Source organism: Leptodactylus fuscus, chromosome 7 (genome assembly GCF_031893055.1).
Source record: "Leptodactylus fuscus isolate aLepFus1 chromosome 7, aLepFus1.hap2, whole genome shotgun sequence".
Lineage (NCBI taxonomy): Eukaryota > Metazoa > Chordata > Amphibia > Anura > Leptodactylidae > Leptodactylus > Leptodactylus fuscus.
In genome coordinates, this window is record NC_134271.1 from 90,956,708 (window position 1) to 90,968,976 (window position 12,269).

The 12,269-nt window shown below is 43.3% G+C and overlaps 1 protein-coding gene across 1 annotated transcript; it reads left to right on the plus strand.

The window, feature by feature from the left end:
• Positions 1-5,814: 5,814 nt before the first annotated feature.
• LOC142213914 (heat shock protein HSP 90-alpha-like) lies at positions 5,815-12,269 on the plus strand. The gene is made up of 11 exons (XM_075282523.1): positions 5,815-6,033; positions 7,119-7,266; positions 7,381-7,747; positions 7,867-8,000; positions 8,653-8,958; positions 9,451-9,616; positions 9,733-9,923; positions 10,046-10,193; positions 10,291-10,559; positions 10,805-11,138; positions 11,860-12,269. Exons 2-11 carry the CDS (start codon positions 7,120-7,122, stop codon positions 11,967-11,969), a joined length of 2,172 nt encoding a protein of 723 aa, XP_075138624.1. The 5' UTR covers positions 5,815-6,033; position 7,119; the 3' UTR covers positions 11,970-12,269.

Here is a 12,269-nt window from a genome sequence, read left to right on the forward strand (position 1 = left end):
CTCTGGAGTCTGAAGAGATACCAGAGTATAATAATGTCACTTTTCATTTTGACATAACTTAGGCGTTAGGGGGTGGGGGTGGGGTGGAAACTGGGCAATTGTCCAGGGCCCCGACAGCTTAAGGGGCCTTCTGGCTTCAGCACTTCACCAGCATTAACTGAGTCAGGCTTTGACTGATGATCCGGACTGTCAGGTTGACAATGAGAACGGAGGGTCACAGAGCACGGGCGGCAGCTACGGAGCAGTGATAAAGCTTTATTTACTTTCAGTTTTTAAGTTAGCAGCGCAGCTGCGGAGCAGAGGTCGAGGGAGGGGCTTCCTAGCTGTGTTATTTGTAGCTCCGTCTCTAGCCCAGCAGGGGCGCAGGAGCAGTCCTGACCTGCAGATTACTTAGCACACAAACAATATCTCCTGCCTCGGCTGTAGAAGTTGGCATTCCGCCAGCGCTGGTCTGTCCATGCACCTCCTATTGGTGCATGGCAGGCTGTGGGTGGGCTATAGAGCCAGGGCTGCGGCACCATAGGTTGGGGGCTGAATGTGGGTGTGCCGATTGAGCAGGGACACAGTGAACAAGATGGCGGCAGCCCACATCGTCCCGGAGCCGCAGCTATACTAGGCCACTTGCACACATCGTATATGCAGCAGAGCGCGGCCCGGCGTCATAGCAACCTGACGCCAGGCCTCGCTCTGCCACATATAGGATGCACACAGGCAGCAGCCTGAGAACTATATGCACTGAGCGAGCGGAGAGAGCAGCGGCGAGGGTGCGTGGCCAAGGTGAGTGCTACTACACTGGGGCCGATGTAGGAGGGGGACATGAAGCTGGGGGCAGAGATGGGGGGGGCAAGAAACTGGAGGCAGAGATGGAGGGACAAGAAACTGGGGCCAGAGATGGGGGGACATGAAGCTGGGGGCAGAGATGGGGGGGACAACAAACTGGAGGCAGAGATAGAGGGACAAGAAACTAGGGCCAGAGATGGGGGGACATGAAGCTGGGGGCAGAGATGGGGGGACAAGAAACTGGCGGCAGCGAGAGAGGGACAAGAAACTGGGGGCAGAGATAGGGGGACAAGAAAATGGGAATGCAGATGGGGGGACAAGAAACTGGGGGCAGCGATGGGGGGACAAGAAACTGGGAGCAGCGATGGCGGGACAAGAAAATGGGGGCAGAGACAGTAACATTCCTGGGAAATCTTTTCTTAGAATGTTACATTTTGCCATTCCTCTGTTATTTCACCTGGAAAAGTATGAATTAAAGGAGCTCTATCACTAGGAAAAGTCATTTTTAACTAATCACACCTTTGCATAGCATTTAGAAAGTTTATTCCACATTTACCTTTAGTATGTAGATTGCTTCAGTGGTTTCTGAATAAGTCCATTTTTATTCATATGCTAATTAGACTGGTGCAAAATAGATCGTGCACACCTCTCCCTGTTTCCTATGCACAGGCTACTGATGATGACTCAGCTTCCTGTTTGCCTCACACACATAGAAGATAATAGGTGAGAGGAGGCTGCTGGGAACTTCCTGTGCTGGCTGGAAGCTCATTAGCATATGAATAAAAACGGACTTATTCAGAGACCACTGAGGCAATCTACATACTAAAGGTAAGTGTGAAGTAGCATTTATAAAGCCTGTGCAAGGATGTGATTAGTTAAAAATGACTTTTCCCAGTGATAGAGCCCCTTTAACAACTGGGCATTACAGTTCCCTTACTGCAGGTACAGGTGACATGTCTTTACACTCTAAGGGCCCGTGCACACGGAGTAAACGCACATTTATTTTTGCATAATACACGTGTAAAGAATACACGTGTAAAAATCAGACTCCCATTGACATCAATGACATTTTTACATGTGTAGGAGCTGCAGCTATTGATAGAGGAAGTTCCATTCAGCGCTCTCAGGAGGCTTTTCCCCCTCCCCTCCCTTCTCTGGCTGCCCTCTGCCCAGCAATGAGAGGGGTGAGGAGAGCCCAGGAGGCGGAGCTTATCACTATACAGAAGATGCACCCTGCCAAGCTCCTGCCGTCCTGCATCCTGCACAGAAGAGAAGGCGCAGAGGAGAGCTCAGCAAAGTGAAATTAAAAAAAGAAAACACAGGTACATGCTAGGGTTACTATGTCTATTAATATCAGGCATTTGGGGTGATTAATTTAGTTTTAGTAACTCCATGTGCCTCACATTAATAGCAATTAACCCCATCATGTCCCTCACATTAACCCTTGCAAATAAAAGGGGTCTGGTTATGTTCTTCATATGGGGAATGGAGGAAACTGATAGTCGTGAGGTGCTGTGAGGGCAACATTATACAGTAAAAACAGCTATTTTTAGGTTATGCAATGGGGTCAGAGGGGAATCTGGCAGTAAGTGGCTGACATGACAGTATTTAGTCCTGGTATAGCGGTCAGCGGGTGACGAGACAGTATTTAATTCTGGTATAGCAGTCAGCGGATGATGTGACAGTATTTAGTCCTGGTATAGCGGTCAGCGGGTGACGTGACAGTATTTAGTCCTGGTATAGCAGTCAGTGGATGATGTGACAGTATTTAGTCCTGGTATAGCGGTCAGCGGGTGACGTGACAGTATTTAGTCTTGGTATAGCGGTCAGCAGGTGACGTGACAGTATTTAGTCCTGGTATAGCGGTCAGCGGGTGACGTGACAGTATTTAGTCTTGGTATAGCGGTCAGCAGGTGACGTGACAGTATTTAGTCCTGGTATAGCGGTCAGCGGGTGACGTAACAGTATTTAGTCCTGGTATAGCGGTCATATGTGATAACTCTGGATGTACATCAATATTTTTTAGTCTGGGGAAGGGCATGTGCCTTGTTGCTTCTGCACCTGATCTTTAAAGATAAGGCACAGAAGCAACTAGTTTACCTAGGCAAAAAAACCTTACAAATTTACAAACAACGACTTAAAAGACATTAAGAACACCCCTGTAAGTACCAGTGATAGGCACTGTGGCACATTAAATTAACAGAATGTGACTATGTTGTACAGTATATACAAGTGGGGCCCCACTTTTAATTTTGCCCAGGGCCCCATTTTGTCTAAAACCGACCCTGCCTGGACCACAAATTGGTCCGGTACTGAAGTGGTTAATAGGTATTGACAATTCCATGTAGACACCAGTAGCAGATTTGTCTGTACATAGCACACTTACATAGTATTTGCAAAGAAACTCATCAGTGTCTTATCTATTTATAGGGCTGAACAGAAATACTACAGATATATTTAGTACATGGGCATGTAGCACACAGTACTACTAATAGATATCGAGAAGCATCTAAAAAGATCACACTGGATTGTTCTAGAGAGCAACTTCCAGGTTTTAAGCAACATGCAAAATCCCATTATACAGTTTATGTTTAAAAAGGACCTTTCATCAGATTGGGCACATGCAGTTCTATATACTGCTGGAAAGCTGACAGTGCGCTGAATTCAGCGCACTATCAGCTTTCCCGATCTGTGCCCGGTATAAAGCGCTATCGGTCCCGGTACCGTAGGGCTTTACAGTCAGAAGGGCGTTTCTGACACTTAGCCAGGAACGCCCTTCTGCTCAGCAGTGCCTATCGCGCTGTGCTCTAAGACTGGGGAGGAACGCCCCCTCCCCTCCTGATAATACTCGTCTATGGACGAGCTGTGTGAGCAGAGGGAGGGGGCGTTCCTCCTGCTCACACAGTACAGAGCGATAGGCGCTGCTGGACAGAAGGACGTCCCTGGCTAAGTGTCAGAAACGCCCTTCTGACTGTAAAGCCCTACAGTACCGGGACCGATAGCGCTTTACACCGGGCACAGATCGGGAAAGCTGATAGTGCGCTGAATTCAGCGCACTGTCAGCTTTCCAGTAGTATATAGAACTTCATGTGCCCTATCTGATGAAAGGTCCTCTTTAAAGGGGTATTCCCATAACTCTTGTTCTTCAGCCTGAAGGCTCTGTACTCTCTTCACTTCCTGGATTTCTCGCTCATTGGTGGGCAGGGTTTCACTTGCTCTGCTATCTGCTATGATCCACAGTATGACGCTGATGTGGAAACTGATGTAGCAGAGCTGGATTTGAGTCAGCTTGCATTAAATCTAGAGGTTACAGACTCCTTATCTCAGCCCTTATCAGTCAAATTCAAATAAATTGGCAGATAAGTGGAAAAGCTGAAGATAGACAGCACAGTAATCCCGGAGCTCTCACCTCCCCCTTCCCTATATGAGGAGCTCCGTTGCTTGTCAGTCCCCCCCCCCATTGAGCAGGCAGCTACCTCACTTGACAAATGAGCAGATAATCCCAAGGGCCAGTGTCAACAATGAAGTGAATAAATTAAGATAGCTGCCAAACAAAGCAGTTTTGATAAAGCAATGTATTTAGGAAAACTAGCAGTATAGATAGGACAACCCCTTTAAAGGGAAATGACCATTAAATACAAGATAAAATCACATACTGTATCTCTGAGCTAAACAGAGATAAATGAAATACCCCATAGCCACTTCCTCTTCAGTAAGGGTTTATTCATACATCTGCATTTTGCAGACATGTGGTGTCCATGATAAGGCCTGGTTCACATATACGTTCAGGTTTCCGTTTGGGAAGTCCACTTGGGGACCCCCCCCTGAACGGACACCTATCCACATAAAAAAGCGGTGACCTAAGGAAACCATAGATGAATGCAGAAAGAAAAGTGCTGCTTGCACTTTTCTCTCCGCATATTTCATGCAGATAGGGGAATGGATTGGACCGAACTCAGATGTGAACCGGGCCTTACTATAGACAGTAAGAGTATCCATTGATTTCTAAGGGCTAGTTCACATGTAGTTAACGCGCACGCATTCTGACACGTGCGCAAAATTACACGCGTTATACGCCTGTAACGACACATTGAAATGAATGTGATCTGCTTTGAGCACTCACACTCTGACATGTGTATACGTGCCAGAATGCGAGCGTTAACTACGTGTGCATGAACTAGCCCTTATGGTCACATGCAGATGTCTGTTCGTTTTCCACAGACCAATGGTCAAAAACAGAGACGTACTCTATTTTGGTCCATTTTGAAAATCACTAAGCTCTCGGAGCTCTATCTGGGTCTGTGAAAATCATGGAGGTCTTCTGTTTGCTATTCAATTTTCACAGACCCAGAAACATAGAAAAGCAAAGGAAATGTGAAAACAAAGAGATGATCTGTTTCTGACGGATGTGAAAAACAGATCATCCATGGACATCATATGACCCAAAAATAAGCAGGGTCGTGCTGTCTGTGGTTATCACAGACATGACACGTCCACAGAAGGATGTTGAGTAAGTCCTAACAGGCTACAAACTTTTGCATGTTCATCAGTGAATGCCGATTTCTCACTTTTTAAATTGCTTTTATTTATTTATTGTACTTTTTATGTCAACCACAATAAGATCGGGCTATATGTATTACATTAATAAAGGAATATGGCTGCTCTGCATTGCTGCCAATTTTGTAACAGTAAATGCTGCAAATCTTATAGCGGTACCCACGCCCAGCTCCTATCCACTCTGAAGAAAAGAGATAGAAATCAGTGCTGAAAATGTGCATCAAATACATTGCTTTGTAGATGCAGCCCTACTCTCTTGTATGAATGAATGGGGCATATGTTGGACATTCTGACAGCCTGCAACACGTTGGAAATAGATTAAGCTATAAATAACTGTTGCAATGCAGAATACCCCCTCCTTTTTTATTCCATTTAGTACTGACACCCTACACCCTCTGGGTCTGGAAGCTTCTGCTTCTCGGTCTTTCTAGACCTGGGACTCTTCCAGAATGCGGCATCCCATGGTATAAGAAGCAGCTGGTGACACAGTGCACAGCAGAGACAGAGCCGAAAAGGACACAACTCAGTCACTTCGACTGACAGAGGATATTACACAGCCACATACAGAGGAAGACACTAGCCAGCCTGATAGAAGAAGAGCCAGCTCTCACCTACTGCACTGGGAAAAAGCAGACACATTGCAACTGCACCGATAAATATTGGATTGCAGATCAGGACATATCACACATAGATCAGGTAAGCAGGCATGTGATTATTAGCATATTATGTACAAAGAGTCCCATACAGTCACAGTCAAGGCTGGGTATGTGTATTAAAGGGGTATTCATGTTCTAGCAAATTATACTTAGCAATTGAATAATGACAATGTATACCATTTTCTGATACATTTTTGTCATTTGTTTTCACAATTTTGGTTTGTTGTCACTAAATCAGTAAATAGGATCCTTCATTGCTTACCTTGAGAGGCAGATTTTCCTTCTTTACCTGTAAGCAATGAAGGTTTTCATTCAGTGACTATAAGCATGTATGTAGACATTTGTTTCCCTCTATCTCTAGAGCTTTAAAGAGGTTCTCCTGGTATTCAACATTTATGACCTTTCAGTGTTTGATCTGTGGGGGTCTAGCCTTTGGGCTGCCCATTGAGAAGCACAATGAAGTTCCCTGTCTGCAAAGCACCCCCTCAGTTATTATCATGGTGCAGTGGTTCATCTGTATGAGCATCTGTGTGTGAGCCTTCAGTTCATCCCATATAAGTGAAAAAGAGGTGCTGCAGTACCAGAAACCTCTACTTGTAGGCTGACCACAGAATGCAACAGTAAATCATCAAGTTTTAATGTGCTCATCACAGACGCATAGCTAGGGGTTCAGCACAGGGGTGGCGAACATGTTCAAGTGGGCTCCCAACTTCGACATGTTAATATACTGATACTATCAGTATATGATGAGCAGGGGCTGCTATGGGACATTATACTTTGTGGAGCAGACACTATAGGACATTATACTGTGTGCAAGGGCCGCTATTGGACATTATACTGTGTGGAGAGGCCGCTATGGAACATTAAACTGTGTGCAGGGGACACTATGGGACATTATACTGCCTGTCTAACTAGACACCAATCTAGTTAGAAATAAAGGATGTATAAATGGCGGCCCCAGGGTGGGCCCAACCGACAGTGGGCCCAGGGCAGCCGCTCCCTCTGCCACCCCACTAGCTACGCCTCTGGCTCATCACGATTATCTAGGGGGAAATAATTTGGTTGCTTATGGGTATCCAAATGACCGATTAATATAATCTCACATTGTACATTTGTGTTCCTCAGGATGCCCGAAGAAGCCAGAAACATGGAGGAAGAGGTGGAGACTTTTGCTTTCCAAGCTGAGATTGCTCAGCTGATGTCTCTGATCATCAACACCTTCTATTCCAACAAGGAGATATTCCTACGAGAAATTATCTCTAACTCTTCTGATGTAAGTCCACGCTGAGTAAAATTGATCCTCAGAACCTTGTTCATCATGATCAGAGGTGCAAATTGAAGATTCTGGGTTCTAATACTAAATCTATGTATGTCTTCCATATTTCAGGCTTTGGATAAAATCCGCTATGAGAGTCTCACTGACCCCAGCAAACTAGATACTATGAAAGAGCTTAAAATTGACCTGATCCCCAACATACACGAGCGCACCCTGACTATAATTGACACTGGCATTGGTATGACCAAAGCTGATCTCATCAACAACCTGGGCACCATCGCCAAGTCTGGAACCAAGGCTTTCATGGAGGCTTTGCAGGCTGGAGCAGATATTTCTATGATTGGTCAATTTGGTGTTGGTTTCTACTCGGCCTACCTTGTAGCTGAGAAGGTGACGGTGATCACCAAGCACAATGATGATGAGCAGTATGCCTGGGAGTCTTCAGCTGGAGGATCCTTCACTGTCAGAGTAGACAACAGTAAGTTATCACACTTGTAATATATTGAGTGTATCAATCTGAAGTTATCCACACAAATGGAAGAATTCCTCAATAGTCAGTCTTTGCTCTAAACAGTCTTTACCCTTTTCTTTTGTCAGGTGAGCCCATTGGACGTGGGACAAAGGTTATTCTACACTTAAAGGAAGATCAAACGGAATACTTGGAAGAAAAAAGGATTAAGGAAGTTGTGAAAAAACATTCTCAGTTTATTGGCTACCCCATCACTTTGTATGTAAGTTTTGAATATGGCGCTTTAAAGTTATCATTCTTTAGATTCTATAGTTGGGTAAAATGTGCTGCTTAGTGGCATAACTAAACCAGATGACTCATAAATTTTGAATACTCTACAAGAATATGGAACAAAGAAGGTGGAAACAGAGGAAGTTGCAGCCTCGTCTTACAAAAGATTTAGAGAAACCTGTGGGGCGGCCGAGATGGGTGTAAAAGCAAAAGCAAGGCATACTACCTGTCCCCACCACTCATTTGTCCACTCCCCATTACCTTCTCTGTTGCCTGCCAAGGCTTGCATCGCCGGAGACCAATCAGGAAATGGTGACGTATGTGAGTGACATCACTGGGCTCTCTCCAGGGACTGCCAAGGCTACTGATTGGTCTCAGTGGTCACATGAGCCTTGCGGCTTTCAGCACCTGTTGGAAGCAGGGCTGGGAGCCGACAACGGAGCACTGGGGACAGGGGAATGTGCCTTTTTTTTCTTTTACAACCAGCCCAGCTACCTGATGGACAACCCTTCAAACCCTGGACAACCCTTTTAAGCAGCTTAAGCTTGATATTGATGGTTGAATTTTTATCAGAACCTTTTATGTAATGCAAATGATTAGTCAAATCTAAAAATGCTCAATTTTGTATATTTCCTCCTGTACAGGTAGAAAAGCAGCGAGAGAAAGAAATCAGTGATGATGAAGCTGAAGCACAAATCACAGAAATCAAGGAAGAAGAGAACAAAGATGAAAAGCCTAAAATTGAAGATGTGGGATCAGATGAAGAAGAAGATGGCAAGAAAGGTACTAAGAAAAAGACAAAAAAGATCAAAGAAAAATACATTGATCAAGAAGAATTGAATAAAACAAAGCCCATCTGGACTCGCAACCCTGATGATATTAGTAATGAGGAATATGGAGAATTCTACAAGAGTCTCACCAATGACTGGGAAGACCACCTTGCTGTTAAAGTAAGTGGACATAAGTTATCTTACATGAAGTAATTCTAGTAATATATTGTATTGTCTAGATGGAGGAGAATTAAAGTAGATGTTTTATTGTACATGGGGGATATTATTATAGTTATATTCTTATAAATAGTGGCAGTATTACATATGAGGCAGAATATAATATTTATATTGTTAGAAATATTGACCGTATTGCACTACTTATATTCTTGTAGAAAGGGGACAGTATAGCAGTTATATCACTTTACATAGGACCCATATCATAATAGATATATTCTTGAACACTAGAGGGCAGAAGTAAGTGACAACCACTTGTCTGACCTGGAAATAGGACAGCTGCCAAATCCTTTCTGCCATTCTCACACCACTGGGTGCAGGAAAAAGATTTTTCTTGGACAAACAAATATGAAGTCTAGGTTCATTAGAATTGCTTTATCACATTTTCTCATAAAGCTATAGCAATTTGCTCTGATGTCACCATGTTCTTCTTTACAGCACTTCTCAGTGGAAGGCCAGCTTGAGTTTCGAGCCCTTCTATTTGCCCCTCGAAGGGCAGCTTTCGATTTGTTTGAGAACAGGAAGAAGAAGAATAACATTAAACTGTATGTGCGCAGAGTCTTCATTATGGACAACTGTGATGAGCTGATCCCAGAATTTCTGAGTAAGTTATTATACACATGTTGTTATACCTTCCTGACCATAGATTCTTCTTAATGGTTCTCATGGTTCTTGGTCTTGAAAGAACTTGTGGTCTGACTTGTATGCCATTTTCTTCAGATTTTATGAAGGGTGTGGTGGACTCAGAGGATTTACCCCTCAATATTTCCCGTGAGATGCTGCAGCAGAGTAAAATCCTCAAAGTCATCCGCAAGAACCTGGTGAAAAAATGCCTGGAGCTATTCACAGAGCTGGCTGAGGACAAAGAAAACTACAAAAAGTTCTATGAACAATTTTCTAAGAATATCAAGGTAAGATTAGAAGGAAATTTTGCTATATGCAATACATCCAGCACAAGGAGCATTAACAATCTACAATCCATGGGTAGTACCAGAATATTCTTTCAGTATGAAATTATCATTTTCACTTTTAGCTTGGAATACATGAAGATACCCAAAACCGTAAGAAGTTGTCTGAGCTTTTACGTTATCACTCCTCTGCTTCTGGAGATGAGATGATCTCTTTAACTGAATATGTATCTCGCATGAAGGAAAACCAGAAACACATTTACTACATCACTGGTAAGAGTTGATCTATTGAGATGTAATACATGGCCACCAATTGTTGTCTCTCATCTTCTGTACCTCCTAACTGATCACTTGGTCTTGTTTTATGCAGGAGAAACCAAGGAGCAAGTGGCTCATTCGGCCTTTGTTGAAAGACTGCGGAAACATGGCCTGGAAGTGATCTACATGACTGAGCCCATCGATGAGTACTGTGTCCAGCAGCTCAAGGAGTTTGATGGAAAGACTTTGGTGTCGGTGACAAAAGAAGGATTGGAGCTTCCTGAGGATGAGGAAGAGAAGAAGAAACAGGAGGAAATTAAAGCCAAGTTTGAGGACCTCTGCAAGATCATAAAAGACATTCTTGATAAGAAGGTAGAAAAGGTAGGTTTCCTTGGTGTTTGTGATAGGTTGTCCATGCACTCAAAGCTTTCAGTAGACCTCTAACTTCTTAAACTCATATATCAAAATAAAGAAAAAAAGGAACTTAAAGCAAGCGCTGCCAAAATAAAATTTATTTTTAATAAACAATTGACATAAAAAAGATAAAATGGCAACGTGTTTTGGCAGAAAAATTGCTGCCTTTTTCAAGCCTTCTTCTTAAACTCATAGATATCTATTATGTCCAGGTGGTCATCTCAAACAGACTGGTTGAATCCCCTTGCTGCATTGTGACCAGCACCTATGGGTGGTCTGCCAACATGGAGCGTATCATGAAGGCTCAGGCTCTCCGGGACAACTCCACAATGGGTTACATGGCAGCAAAGAAGCACCTAGAAATCAACTGTGAACACCCAATCATAGAAACACTGAGGCTTAAAGCAGAGACCGATAAGAATGACAAGTCTGTGAAAGATCTGGTTACTCTACTGTATGAAACTGCCCTCCTGTCATCCGGATTCACCTTGGAAGACCCACAAACACATGCCAACCGCATCTACAGGATGATCAAACTTGGCTTAGGTAAGTGAGTCCCTAACATTTTTAGATATCGGCTGAAGGATTTTCATGTTGGACAACCAAGTTTGGAATGGCCCACAGGTGAATCGTAGGCTGCTGAGCCAGAGAGGGCCCCAAGCTGACCCTGGCATGGCACTGTACACTTACCGTACTTCATACTGATTGTACAGCATCTCAACCAGGCAATGAGTCTGTATAATATACTGGGTAGATTATTTAAGAAACCACCCAGTTTAGTTTTATATAATTTAGATACTGTATATTGGGCAACTGAGATACAGAGTCAGGCCAGCCAGTATGCATCTGCATGGGCTCCATCTTCTCAATCACACTGCAGGGGCCACAATAACCAGCCATCTTGCAGTGTCTTGGTGCTGCTTGAGGTCTGCTGCTATGTCATGATTTAGTCACTGTTCGTATGGCTAAGAGCCAGGTAGCATGCTACTGACCAGACCCCATAGCAGAAACAATCTAAGGCAAGAAGTAGGCAACAAGCCATTACCAAAAAAAATATGTTAGTGACATTCATAAAATTTGTGAACTAGTTAATGTCAGGTAATATTTGCATGTAGATGTGTAATAAACTCCAGAATGAATTTTACTGCTGAGCCCTAGACATTCCAGTGCAGTTTATGTTTGTTACATTTGCCTATAGACACAAGATGTAAAGACCCTAATATATATATTTTACATTTGAATCTTATGTTCTCACTGTTGTGCGCAGGGATTGATGACGATGATGTCGCTCAGGAAGAGGTTTCAAGTCCAGTGCTAGAAGAAATGCCTCCACTAGAGGGCGAGGATGACACATCCAGGATGGAAGAAGTGGACTGAGCGCTTTGAGAGTGCAGAAACTTTTGAGTGCCATAGTCTTATGTACAGATGTGAATTTTTTTACAGTATGATATAGACAAAGAAAATGATCATACTCTGATCATATATCATTGTGTTATTTCCCATCTTGTTAAATATGCAGAGATGTTATAATTTTTTTATTATTGCTCATTATTTCTAAGCATTTTGATGGGTTTCTTGCAATGTGCAGTTTATTTTATAAACTTTATTCTTAATTAAGGTGTTTTGCAATTTTTGGTAAAATATAAAGTATTTTGGTAATAAAAAGATTAAGCTGCA

Bases quoted from the DNA above. Each gene is read 5' to 3' on its own strand.
- LOC142213914 (XM_075282523.1), top strand. From the start codon at position 7,120: ATGCCCGAAGAAGCCAGAAACATGGAGGAAGAGGTGGAGACTTTTGCT. The intron at 7,748-7,866 runs GTAAGTTATCAC...TTCTTTTGTCAG, and splicing joins CACTGTCAGAGTAGACAACA to GTGAGCCCATTGGACGTGGG. The intron at 8,001-8,652 runs GTAAGTTTTGAA...CCTCCTGTACAG, and splicing joins GCTACCCCATCACTTTGTAT to GTAGAAAAGCAGCGAGAGAA.